This window comes from Stigmatopora argus, chromosome 5, assembly GCF_051989625.1.
Source record: "Stigmatopora argus isolate UIUO_Sarg chromosome 5, RoL_Sarg_1.0, whole genome shotgun sequence".
In the NCBI taxonomy this organism is placed as follows: Eukaryota; Metazoa; Chordata; class Actinopteri; order Syngnathiformes; family Syngnathidae; genus Stigmatopora; species Stigmatopora argus.
The window spans coordinates 14005648-14017500 of record NC_135391.1 but is presented as its reverse complement, the minus strand read 5'-3'; the positions used below and the strand labels follow the sequence as shown (position 1 = coordinate 14017500).

The 11853-nt window shown below is 39.9% G+C and overlaps 4 protein-coding genes across 10 annotated transcripts in view; 1 reads left to right on the top strand and 3 right to left on the bottom strand.

The window, feature by feature from the left end:
* LOC144074102 (hippocampus abundant transcript-like protein 1) overlaps positions 1-760 on the top strand; it is a 10411-nt gene extending 9651 nt beyond the window's left edge. For all 5 annotated transcript variants that reach the window (XM_077600264.1, XM_077600266.1, XM_077600267.1 and 2 more), the window contains one exon: positions 1-760. This exon is cut by the window's left edge and continues 90 nt beyond it. In XM_077600264.1, coding sequence (XP_077456390.1) covers positions 1-162 — 162 coding nt within the window. In that variant the 3' untranslated portion in view covers positions 163-760.
* Positions 593-8148, bottom strand: lrrc2 (leucine rich repeat containing 2). Its single transcript, XM_077600269.1, has 10 exons — positions 8121-8148; positions 7847-8021; positions 7564-7658; positions 5949-6058; positions 5653-5809; positions 5457-5593; positions 2190-2335; positions 1968-2120; positions 1706-1887; positions 593-923 (listed from the first exon to the last, which is right to left on the bottom strand). Exons 2-10 carry the CDS (start codon positions 7972-7974, stop codon positions 874-876), a joined length of 1158 nt encoding a protein of 385 aa, XP_077456395.1. The 5' UTR covers positions 7975-8021; positions 8121-8148; the 3' UTR covers positions 593-873.
* Positions 8149-8375: 227 nt separating this feature from the next.
* Positions 8376-9659, bottom strand: LOC144074649 (uncharacterized). The gene is made up of 3 exons (XM_077601185.1): positions 9472-9659; positions 8833-8964; positions 8376-8693 (listed from the first exon to the last, which is right to left on the bottom strand). The coding sequence occupies exons 1-3, from the start codon at positions 9523-9525 to the stop codon at positions 8553-8555; spliced, it is 327 nt and encodes a 108-aa protein (XP_077457311.1). The 5' UTR covers positions 9526-9659; the 3' UTR covers positions 8376-8552.
* Positions 9660-10131: 472 nt separating this feature from the next.
* sdhaf1 (succinate dehydrogenase complex assembly factor 1) lies at positions 10132-11695 on the bottom strand. Of its 3 annotated transcripts, none has more exons than XM_077600965.1 (3): positions 11556-11674; positions 11045-11235; positions 10132-10760 (listed from the first exon to the last, which is right to left on the bottom strand). In XM_077600965.1, exon 3 carries the CDS (start codon positions 10641-10643, stop codon positions 10395-10397), a length of 249 nt encoding a protein of 82 aa, XP_077457091.1. In that variant the 5' UTR covers positions 10644-10760; positions 11045-11235; positions 11556-11674; the 3' UTR covers positions 10132-10394. The 3 variants fall into 3 exon arrangements, with proteins under 3 accessions (XP_077457091.1, XP_077457092.1, XP_077457090.1); XM_077600966.1 differs by having other exon boundaries at positions 11045-11188; positions 11556-11659; XM_077600964.1 differs by lacking the exon at positions 11045-11235 and having other exon boundaries at positions 11556-11695.
* Positions 11696-11853: the final 158 nt, after the last annotated feature.

The window sequence follows — 11853 nt, the reverse complement described above, 5'->3', positions numbered from 1 at the left end:
CCGGTCACCGGGGCAATCAAGACGTGCTCAGTGAGGAAGCCGAGCGGCGTTGGCGGCGCAGCCGCTGGGTCCTCAGCAAGCACACACGACAGCGGAGCCCAAGCCACCCCGGCCAGCGATGCTGAGGACATCGAGCCGCTCTTACAGGACAGCAGCATCTGATTGCAACGACTAAGAAAATGTGCCCTTTAGTATTTCCTTTTATTGCCTAAACATATCTGAGAGGTCCAAGCATCGCTGCTAGCATGGCGATCACCATGTCCTGTTTCCTTGGAAACGCCAATGAATTTTAATTTCAAAGAATCCATTGGAGCAATTTCCTGTTCCATCGGCATGTTTTTAGCAAATACACTTGTTGTGATGTCATGAAATATTTTTGTCCGTTATGAAACTCAAGTTACTAAACGTAAATGTACTGTTAATATGACCAGTCAGTGCAAATGTGCCCTGACCTGTTGGGAATTGTTTTTAGTCTACAAAATGTGCACGATATTTGGCAACCAATGTGTCAGCGTGACCTGAAATTAGCTATTGCGACCAATCCATTGGATGATTTCATTTAAAAAAGCAGGAGTAAAGCTAAGATTCCTAGTTCATCTTTCTATGTTTATATGAGCACTAGTTTACAAACACATTTTGAGTGGCAAATGATGGAAATCATTTTGGAATGAGGGTGTCTTGTTTTTTTTTTTTTTTTACCCCAAGAAAACAATGCCTTTAACATTTTCAAAATAAAAGGAATTGTTGGAGAGATTTCAAATCGAATATTAATTTTAGAAAAGTCTGAATTATAAAGGTTTTGGGGCTGGGTTGAAACTGGATGACGTTGCCAAGCAGAATCTTGTTAGCAAAGTTGCTTCTTGGTGGGCAGGGTTAGAGGACACAGGAAATGGTGACCTTGGTGGTAGAGTAGGGGACGTCATCTGGGAAGAGGAAAAAAAAAATGAATTATATTTGGAAAAAATAGAATTGAATCTAATTGCAAAATTTGGAAGTTGACTTTTTGAGTTTATTGTTGGTTAAGGTTACCTTAAAGCCACTTCCAAACAAAACTTGACTTAACACAAACTTGTTACCCAAGTGACAGCCTTAAGTCCATTCAACAATTTCGAAGTCTTTACTTCGAAATAAAACCTAAGTCAAAATAAAACAACTCGAAATTTATGAGTAGTTAGCGTGTTGGCCTCACAGTGGGGGACCTGGGTTCAAATCCAGGTCTGTGTGGAGTTTGCATGTTCTCCCCGGACCTGTGTGGGTTTTCTCCAGGTGCTCCGCTTTTCTCCCACATTCCAAAGACATGCATGGTATCCTCGTGATTGGACACTCTAAATTGCCCCTAGGTATGAGTTTGGGCGTGAATGGTTTTTCGTCTCCTTGTGCCCTGTAATTGGCTGGCCACTAGTTTAGGGTGTCCCCTACCTTTAAGATGAAGATCAAGTGGTTCAAAAAATGAGATGAGATGAGAAAAGAGTTGTGGGTGTGTATAAGTACACTATGTATGTGGAGGCTGCCTTTTCCTGCTTCTAAAATGTGCCAATAAAAGCTTACACTATATAATATAACAGACATTTTTTTCAATCTATACATGTACATTTGTGGTCATTTATTGCCATTCTTTGATTGAATGCTCACATCCAGTGAGTGAATCAATAAAACTCGAATAAATGAGAATTCATTGTACATGTCATTCCAAGTGACCTCTGACCTCTGTCCTTCAGCAAGCTGACATAGGCGTCCATGAATTCTTTCTCTCGACTGTTCTTCATTTCTTCTTTGTCACTTTCGTCTCTTTTGGCTTCCTTTCCTTTTGCTGTACAGTTCATTTTCTGTTCCGCTTCCTTGTTCTTTTTTTCGTCGCTTGCCGAACCGTCATACAGACGGATAAACCTCAACAAGCACATACATACACGTGTGACTTCCTGTATGAATGGTTGTCTGAGCAGGAGTGTGCACGTGTCAATGTATACTTTATCGTGGGGTTGCTGCAGAGTCTTGTGGGCACACAAACGAGCTCAGCGCCGCTGACGACGATCATCCTGAGTGTGGTGATGTTGGTGAGGCAGTGAGGGAGATAGGAAAGATGGTTCTTGTGTAGGAACAACGTCTCCAGCTCAGACAACCTAAATGCGTACGCACAAGTAGTCAAACTCAAACACATTGTGTTGTTGACACACACAGTGACGAGCAACCTGTCCATATCCTGCGGCAGGTCACTGAGTCGGTTGTCGCTGAGATCCAGAAGCTGCAGAGCGCTCATCCTCAGAGCGCAAACAGGGATCGACACAAAGATGTTCTCCGCTATGTCCAGGTGGACCAAACGTTTCAGAGTGCTCAGCTGCACATAAGAATACAATATATAGTCATCTGAGTGCTAAAGTCATGTGTACACGTGGTAATATATGTACTTGCTGTTTAAAAAAAACTGGAATAGTATCATATTCTAATCCAGTAATTCGTGACCTGGATTATTGATGCAAAAAAGATTTCTAGAAATGTTGGCTAACTGAAGGATATGAAAATCATAAATATGAACAGGTTACAGCACTCAATACTTAGGATGTTTTTTGTTATATATGAGCAGACTTGCAGGGCTGATATTGAAGTTAACGCCCACTTTTGCCCGCTCAGAAAATATTTAAAAACAGAGTCGGATATCAAGAAGGTGTCATTTCTTGCAATAAAGCACACTGGTGTGAGAAATGACCCCGAGGACCCCAGTCTGTGGGTTTTGTGTTTCCGTCTGTCTTCCAAAAAGCCTCCACTACAGAAAACGAGCATGCAGCGTTGTGGGTACAAGGTCGAAAAAGAACCAACGCGAAATACGTCATTTGGTTGATTTGCAGAAGCAATTAGGTGTGGCGAAGTCGGTATGTCTTTGTCGCTGTTTGGTGTTTTGAGAGCTCAGGTTTTTTTGAGATCTTCTGCATTTTTGGGTTTGGTCTCTCGCATTTTACCCGTCACAACACCCCTAGAGTTTCAACTGGTGAATTTGCTGGAGAGCCAAGAATAAGGCAGCTTTGGCACCGTGTGCAGGTGTGCCACTAGCCTCTTTAACAGTGATCTTCAAGTTTCAATAGTTATCTTTTGGATAAATGTTAGGTCCGTAGTCGTCTCCATAGTTGCGTAAACTACAAAACTCAACTGAGAGAGCATTTGAAGACATTTGCGTGTGTTGTGAGTTTATTTGCTGACAAGCTCATGGCAGAAAATGTCTTTGACACTGACACTTTCTGAAATTTTCACATTTTAAGAGTTACTTAGTAATTTAGGGTTAGAGTTAGAATTTAGGGTTAGAGTTAGAATGTAGGGTTAGAGTTATAATGTAGGGTTAGTTAGAATTTAGGGTTAGAGTTAGAATGTAAGGTTAGAGTTAGAATTTAGGGTTAGAGTTAGAATGTAAGGTTAGAGTTAGAATTTAGGGTTAGGGTTGGAATGTAGGGTTAGTGTTAGAATTTAGGGTTCGGGTTTGAATTTAGGGTTAGGGTTGGAATGTAGGGTTAGTGTTAGAATTTAGGGTTAGGGTTTGAATTTAGGGTTAGGGTTTGAATGTAGGGTTAGTGTTAGAATTTAGGGTTAGGGTTTGAATTTAGGGTTAGGGTGATAATTTAGGGTTAGGGTTAGATTGATAATTTAGGGTTAGAGTTAGAATGTAAGGTTAGAGTTAGAATTTAGGGTTGGAGTTAGAATGTAGGATTAGAGTTAGAATTTAGGGTTAGAGTTAGAATGTAGGGTTAAGGTTTGAATTTAGGGTTAGAATGTAGGGTTAGAGTTAGAATTTAGGGTTAGGGTTAGAATGTAGGGTTAGAGTTAGAATTTAGGGTTAGAGTTAGAATGTAGGGTTAGAGTAATAATTTAGGGTTAGAATGTAGGTTTAGTTGTAATTTAGGGTTAGGGTTGGAATGTAGGGTTAGTGTTAGAATTTAGGGTTAGGGTTTGAATTTAGGGTTAGGGTTGGAATGTAGGGTTAGTGTTAGAATTTAGGGTTAGGGTTTGAATTTAGGGTTAGGGTTGGAATGTAGGGTTAGAATTTAGGGTTAGGGTTTGAATTTAGGGTTAGTGTTGGAATGTAGGGTTAGTGTTAGAATTTAGGGTTAGGGTTTGAATTTAGGGTTAGGGTTAGAGTGATAATTTAGGGTTAGGGTTAGAGTGATAATTTAGGGTTAGAGTTAGAATGTAAGATTAGAGTTAGAATTTAGGGTTAGCGTTAGAATGTAGGGTTAGGGTTTGAATTTAGGGTTAGAGTGATAATTTAGGGTTAGAGTTAGAATGTAGGGTTAGGGTTTGAATTTAGGGTTAGAGTGATAATTTAGGGTTAGGGTTAGAATTTAGGTTTAGTTACAATTTAGGGTTAGGGTTAGAATGTAGGTTTAGTTACAATTTAGGGTTAGGGTTAGAATTTAGGGTTAGGGTTTGAATTTAGATTTTGGATTTAGGATTAGAGCGATAATTTAGGGTTAGAACGTAGGTTGCGTTACAATTTAGGGTTAGAATTTAGGGTTAATACGTAGGTTTTGTTACAATTTAGGGTTAGGATTAGAATTTAGGGTTAGAATGTAGGTTTAGTTACAATTTAGGATTCGGGTTAGAATTTAGGGTTATAACGTAGGTTTAGTTACAATTTAGGGTTAGGTTTAGAGCGATAATTTAGGGTTAGCGTTAGAATGTAGGTTTAGTTACAATTTAGGGTTAGGGTTTGGATTTAGGGTTAGGGTTATAATTTAGGGTTTGGATTTGGGGTTAGGGTTAGAGTGATAATTTAGGATTAGAATTTAGGGGTAGGATGTAGGTTTAGCTAGAATTTAGGGTTAGAATGTAGGTTTAGTTAGAATATAGGGTTATGGTTAGAATGTTGGTTTAGTTTGAGTTTAGGGTTAAGGGGTAGAATGTAGGTTTAGCTCGAATTTAGGGTTAGGGTTAGAATGTAGGTTTAGTTAGAATTTGGGGTTAGAATTTAGGTTGGGCGACCAGGTGGCGCGAGTGGTTAGCGCGTCAGCCTCACAGCTCTGGGGTCCTGGGTTAAAATCCAGGTCATGTCCAGGTGTGGAGTTTGCGTGTTCTCCCCGGGCCTGCGTGGATTTCCTCTGGGTACACCCGTTTCCTCCCACATTTCAAAAACATGCTTGGTAGGCTGATTGGACACTAAATTTCCCCTAGGTATGTGTGAGTGGGCATGGTTGTCCGTCTCCTTGTGCCCTGCGATCGGTTGGCCACCGATTTAGGGTGTCCCCCACCTCTGGCCCGGAGACAGCTGGGATTTGCTCCAGCCCCCCTCGCGGCCCTAATGAGGATAAAGCTGTTCAGAAAATAAGATGTAAGATTATATGAGAACACGCAAGTTTGACTTAATAAATGGCATTTTTGAAGTTAGTCTCAACGTTTTCATCACATATTAAATTATTTGACCAATGAGATAAATGAGTAGGTGCAAATGAGCGGCATGAGTGGTCAGTCGAGACCTCAAAAGGTAGCTCAGAGAGGTGGCGATTTCCGCAGAGTTCCAGTCTTTGCAGGTTCTCGCACATCCCGAGTTCGACGGGAACGCGGGACAGACGGTTGTAGCTGACATTCAGTTGGCGCAACTCACCAAGTTGGCCTACGAGACAGGTCAACTTCAGATGGACTGAGACTGGGGCGGGTTGAGTTTGTCCTCACCGATATCAGAGGGCAGCTCATACAGTTCATTCTTGGGGAGATCTAAAACCCTTAGGAGGCTAAAAGATGCCAAGTAGTCCGGAAGCTTTTGAATTTTGGTGTCGCTCACGTGCCACTCGAGCAAAAAAGTCTTCCACTCAAGATCCTTTGGGAAGTCCTAAATAGTATGAGTTGAGGGCAAAAACATGGAAACAATGAGTCTACTGAACAAATATGAATAAGGGAATTCCAATGGGGGAAAAGTTTTTAATATTTACTAAAAGACTGACTTTTGAGCTTGAACTCAAGGAACTCACCTTCCACTGCTCACCAGACAAGTAAAACAACAAGGCCTCCTCGTCAGCGGCCTCGTCCTGCTTGGCCAAAACCTCCACTTGTTGACCTTCTCCAGCAACTTTCAGCTCAGCTGAAAATCCATCAGAATATTTAGTGTGTGTTTGTACATGAAAGTGTGCAGCACACCAGTGTGTGTACAATCGTAGTAAGCATTGCATGCATTGTTGACCTGCTTTTGGTTCACCAATGTTTATGGATTGTATATATTGTTTTGAAATATTTTAATACCAATGCATCTCTTATTTATCTACATGTTTTTAACATGGTACTTTAGTTATCTGTGTTATGTGTACCTACATATCGGTTTCTATATCCCTGATGAATTATTTTATGCTAATTTATGACTATTGATCTGTTCATTTGTTTGTTTGTTGTTGTTATGTGTGCACTTCCCTCCAAATTTATGTTGTTGACTATTTTTTATTTTGACTACTTATTTATTGTTATTTCTTTGTCTCTTTGTTTCTTTGTTATTATTTGTGCACTTTGTGGTGAAGATTTAAATCTCATTATACTTGTTTAATGACAATAAAAGCATTCATCCATGTGTTGGTTTGTGTTCATGTTTGTTACTGTGTATAAATCGTAAATCGTTGAATTTACATGATGTCATTTCTTTGTTGTTACTATGTTTGAGTGTGTTCCAATTTATTACCCAGATAACAATTTTGAAAGAGTTTTTCTAAATACATGATGCAATAATAACATTTATATAATAACATATTATATTTTCTATCATGTATTATTAATAATAACACATACCTGTCAACCTCTGCCGATACGACTCGTACGGTGTTTGTAAGGTTTTTTGGGGGTTTGTAAGGGGAATCATAATCATTTATAAGGGCAGTTATCGGCAGAGGTTGACAGGTATGAATTAACATTTTCCACACCGCCGAACCTCGTCGGGGTCGTGAATGTGTCAAAGTGGCGGCCTGGGGGCCAAATCTGGCCCGCCACATCATTTTGTGTGGCCAGGGAAAGTAAATCATGAGTGTCGACTTTGTTTTAGGATCAAATTAAAATGAAGAGTATAGATGTATATTACATTTCCTGATTTCCCCCTTTTAAATCAATAATTGTAATTTTTAAATCATTTTTTTCTGTGTTTTTAGTTCAAAAATCATTTTGTAAAATCTAAAAATATATTAAAAAAGCTAAAATAAACATTGTTTTAGATCTATAAAAACGGAATATTCAGGGATTTTAATCTAGTTCTTTTAATCCATTTATTTAAAAAAATCTAAATATTTTATCTAAAATGGTCCGGCCCACGTGAAATCAAGTTGACGTTAAAGTGGGCCGCAAACCAACCCGAGTCTGACACCCCTGCATTAGGGCAAAAGACGGGCTACACCCTAAACTGGTCGCCAACTATTTGCAGACACATTCACACTGCACGGAAGTCAAGGGAATGAACCACTACATCATCAGAGAGAGAAAATTGGAGCGGGGAGGAAGCGCAAAGTGGGAGGAGGGGAGTACAATGTGAAGGAGGATGAAGAAGGTAACCATGCTGAATTTCAAATTGTTTGGGTACCGCTACCTAAAGAGTGTATGTGGGTGCGTGTGTACCTGAGTGTGTGTTTTGCAGGTAACTGTTGAGTAGGTTGCGTTGTTGTGCGGTGAGCGTCCTGCAGTAGATGTGGTAATGCCACTGTTGTTCGATCCTGGAAACAAATGCATACACACATAATGAGAGACTTGAATCATCTTAAAAACATGTTTGCAAACATATAATAAAATGTTGGTGTTAACTTTTTAACTTTCTCCGGGTACTTGCAAATGAATGTAACACACAATCGATGGTGGTGCTAATTGATGATTGGCCGTGATCATGGATGTTGTGGCGTCTGACCTGGCAAGGGCGCTCCTTTCCTTCCTTTCCTGTTCCTTCTTCTGATGTTGCCGATGTTTCTTGACGCGACATTCCCAAACGCTTAGCAAAGACGAAACGTTGCTTAAACCAGATGTGCCAGACTTCATCTCGAAGCCGTTAAACCATCAATCAAAAAACAGGGAAAACGGAGGCGCTGAAGGGAACAATGCAGAAAAGAATGAAGACCAGTAAGGTGTAGAAAAACAAGTTGAAAATTAAATTGGAGGAGGGAAAATAGATTCCAGTCTCTTACCTCAAAAGTTTTGTTGCTTTTTAAAGAGGCACACTCACACTGCGTGTTCGCGCCTGTGTCACGGTGCTATTTGTAGACACAGATTATTTGTCATCTGACACCTTCTCACATGGTTTTCAGAGATGGAAACATTTGGACCCCTGGTCACTGTGTTCAATTATCCTATGTGGATTTTTATTGATTAGTATTACTTATACAATCTATTGTTTGAGTTACTCTAATTTGTGATAAAGTTGAAAAACAAGCAAATATGTGTCAAGTCAAATGGTTTATATTTTTATTTATATGTATATAGTATTTTCACATGAAAGCGACATGATGTTGACAATGAGCGATATAACATAAATTTAATAAGCAAAATTAGTAGAAAACAGCAAAACAAATCAAAACATTTAAAAAAAATGAAATTTAAATACTGCTCCAGAGCGTCAATTAGAACAGCGGTGCAGCATCAAGAGCTTTGACGCGTGCAGCGAAGAGCGCCACGCTTTTTTCCACGTGTGCGTTTACATCAGTTGGGGAGGCGCGCGGGTTCTCGCGCACATACTGCGCCACGCTCAGGATGCATTCCCTCTGTAGGTACACACACAAAAACAGATACAGCAATGATGTCACTAAAATTTACATTGATGACAAATTGAGCACTTTTTAGAATAAACTAGCAAGAACAGAAAATATAAGAAAATACGGCTTGAAAATGTTGTTCTTGCACCTTGAAGGCATCCACTTGTTTTTGTCCTGTGAGGCGCTCTAGCAGCTCGTTGGCGATGCGGACGCCGGTCACGGCTGTAAGTAGACCACGGTCCTCCAGATTCTCTGAGTTCAAGCACTTCAACAGCGCCATCTGCGGGTATGGATTGCAGTTACAGCAAATGCCTTATCTATTGAGTACCTCAGATAGTTTTTGCAAGGGAAATGTTGTAATTTGGGACTTTCCTTTTGATATTAGGTTAGTATTTTTCGGGCTTCTATAACTTAGAGAGGGACCCTAATGTAGAATATAGAAGAAACACAGAATCTTTGACTGTTACTGCATTCAAATTTGTCGAGACAACAAATGCAGCAGCTATCTTCTCACAGACCGTTTCTCTATACTAACCACGATAAACGAGGTATTACTGTAATTGCATTGAAGACTGTCTTTGTGATCTGGCAACCCTGAACAGTGTCTGTTTTATATATTCAAAATACATTTGTCGAGACAACAAATGCAGCCGAAATCTATCAACGGAATTCGTTCACATTAGTCGCAAACGTAACTTTTAAGCAGCTGAAGTACTGTAAAGTGATGACTTTAAAAATCACCTATACTTTTAATATTATAACACATAGATTATGACTTCCGTCTTACTTGCTGCAATAAATCCATGTTGCTCATCTGCCCCTCGCCCGTCGACATGTTCATGACAAAAAAGGTACAGGGGAAAAAAAAGAACTACTGGAAAAAGATGTCACGTCCTTATTTGCCTTTCGAGTTATCAAATACTAAATTGTTTACTTTTCTCCTTTTCCGCCTGTTCTTCTTCTTGGTTATCCTACCATTGGGAGGTTCTCGGTGGGAGCTGTACTGCTGTCGCCGTCTAGCGGCACAGCAGTAACACTACGGTGAACCACATTAACATAATTCATTTTTATTTGCCAGTGTAGATTTATATAAATAAGATTTTAAAAAATTACAATTAAAGTCATGTGAATTATTAATATAAAAAGCTGTCAGATATGTTTTTTTTATTTTAAATAAAACTTGATTACCTCATCAGCATTAATATTGCAGGAATATCATAATTTAAAAAAGGCTTGTAGATTCACACCATTGGTTGAAACCATGAATTAAGTTATTTTTATTACCAGATACTTTAACGTTGCACGTTACAACTCTATAATATGGCATGAATTGTATGAAGTCACTAAAAAGCAGAGCCCCCTGAACATATCTTGTACCCTGAACACATTCTTTACCTATTAAAGCTTTCTTTTTTTGCGCAGAGAAAAAGGAACAACAAATCAGAAGTATTGTATATAGGTTTTATGTTTATTGTGATAATTTCATCAATTAAGGTTCCACAATCATGCATTTTTCACACTTAGGTTCATACCGTACATTTATGTTATGTGTGGTGATTTACTTCCATGTTAGCATTATGTTGTATTTCCAGTCATCAGACGTGAAGACAAAAAAATAACATAACACAAATGAGTTTTCCCCCACTATGCCAGATTTATGGTATCTTTGACATCATTGTTTGTCCATGAATGCTACATGACGTCAAGCAGTCAACCGCGCTCTTTATTTTTGGCAAAGGTTCCGAGCTGTTTGGTATTGACGTCTTTGAGCTGCTCCAGCTGCCGCTGACCTCGCCGGAACAGATACTCGATGTGCATCACATCAGTCTTCTTGATGCTAGCATTCTCCCGGAATTCGTCTCGGATCCGGGGTAGGAAACCCGGCTTGTCCTGTCCAGCCCGCAAAAACTGGCGGTAGAGAGCCAGGATCTGCTTCTGAAGCTTGCTGTGCCGCGACATTCGTCAAAGAAAGATGGGGGACGCTAAGTGCACATTCTCAGCAAAGCTTCACTTTCTGCTGCAAAGTCTGGTGCACTGCGACACGTTCCTCGATTGGTCCAGGTAAGCTCTGATTGGCTGTAAAACAGGAAGCACAAAACACAATTTTAGACGATGAATGCAACACAAGACAGCATAAAATCATGGAGCCATGATCCACTCAGTGCTTCATCCTGGTTTTTTTTTCAGTTTCATGATAATATTCCTTAACAAGAATGACTGTTAGCCGCAGATTTTTCATGTTGTTGTACCTACTAGTTAGGTTTGGCAACCCTGGTCGAGTGGCCTCTTTATGAAAATCAGAATATGTATGGGTTCGATCCCAGGTCGGTCCACACTGTGTGGAGTTTGCATGTTCTCACCGGGCTTGCGTGGGTTTTCTCCAGATACTCTGGTTTCCTTCTACTTCCCAAATAGCATGCAGGGTAGGCTGGTTGAACACTCTAAATTGGCCCTAGGTATGAATGTGAGCGTGAATGGTCCGTCTGCTTGCGCCCTGCAATTGGCTGGCCACAGATTCAGGGTGGAATAGGTTCCAGCACCCCCCGCAAACCTTGTGAGGATAATAGTTCAGAAAATGAATGAATGGACATTGTAAGCACAACTAGAAGCACCCTCACCCTAAAAAAACGCCCACACACACACGCACGCACGCGCACACACACATGCACGCGCGCGCGCACACACACACACACACATGCACGCACACACACACACGTGCACGCACACACACCATCTGATTTTATTTTGACAACTCCACTAATGACCTATAGTACAATAAAAAGGAAGATTATGTACACAGAACCTAAAAAAGGCCCAATTGAAGAAATTGCCAAACAAATCATAGACTTCAGACAAAAGGATTAAACTCACCCAGTTGACAAAAAGACATCAGTTTTACGTCATTTAATTTTAGTTAACCTTTACAAAGTAAACGAGCTGAGCCTAGCTAGTCTGTTACAACACAAACACGAGAATACGTCACAGTAAAAAAGTGTTTCCGAATGGGTACTTCAAAATAACAGTAATTTATGCTTTTCATTATCGAAATCAGAACAAAAACGTAGATAAACGACTAGACAACACAACATAAACTTGTAAAATAATCCCTGCTTTTTAGTTTTTTAAATTTTAACTGTGAATCATCTTCATATCTTTAAAGTCAGCACAT

Coding starts and splice junctions, on each gene's coding strand:
- sdhaf1 (XM_077600964.1), bottom strand. CDS start 10,643: ATGTCGCGGCACAGCAAGCTTCAGAAGCAGATCCTGGCTCTCTACCGC.
- LOC144074649 (XM_077601185.1), bottom strand. CDS start 9,525: ATGAACATGTCGACGGGCGAGGGGCAGATGAGCAACATGGATTTATTG. Junction 8,965..9,471: donor ACATGGATTTATTGCAGCAA/GTAAGACGGAAG, acceptor CCATACCCGCAG/ATGGCGCTGTTGAAGTGCTT. Junction 8,694..8,832: donor AACAAGTGGATGCCTTCAAG/GTGCAAGAACAA, acceptor GTGTACCTACAG/AGGGAATGCATCCTGAGCGT.
- lrrc2 (XM_077600269.1), bottom strand. CDS start 7,974: ATGAAGTCTGGCACATCTGGTTTAAGCAACGTTTCGTCTTTGCTAAGC. Junction 6,059..7,563: donor CCTGCAAAACACACACTCAG/GTACACACGCAC, acceptor ATGGATTTTCAG/CTGAGCTGAAAGTTGCTGGA. Junction 2,336..5,456: donor TCTCTGAGCTACCTTTTGAG/GTCTCGACTGAC, acceptor TCTTATGTGCAG/CTGAGCACTCTGAAACGTTT.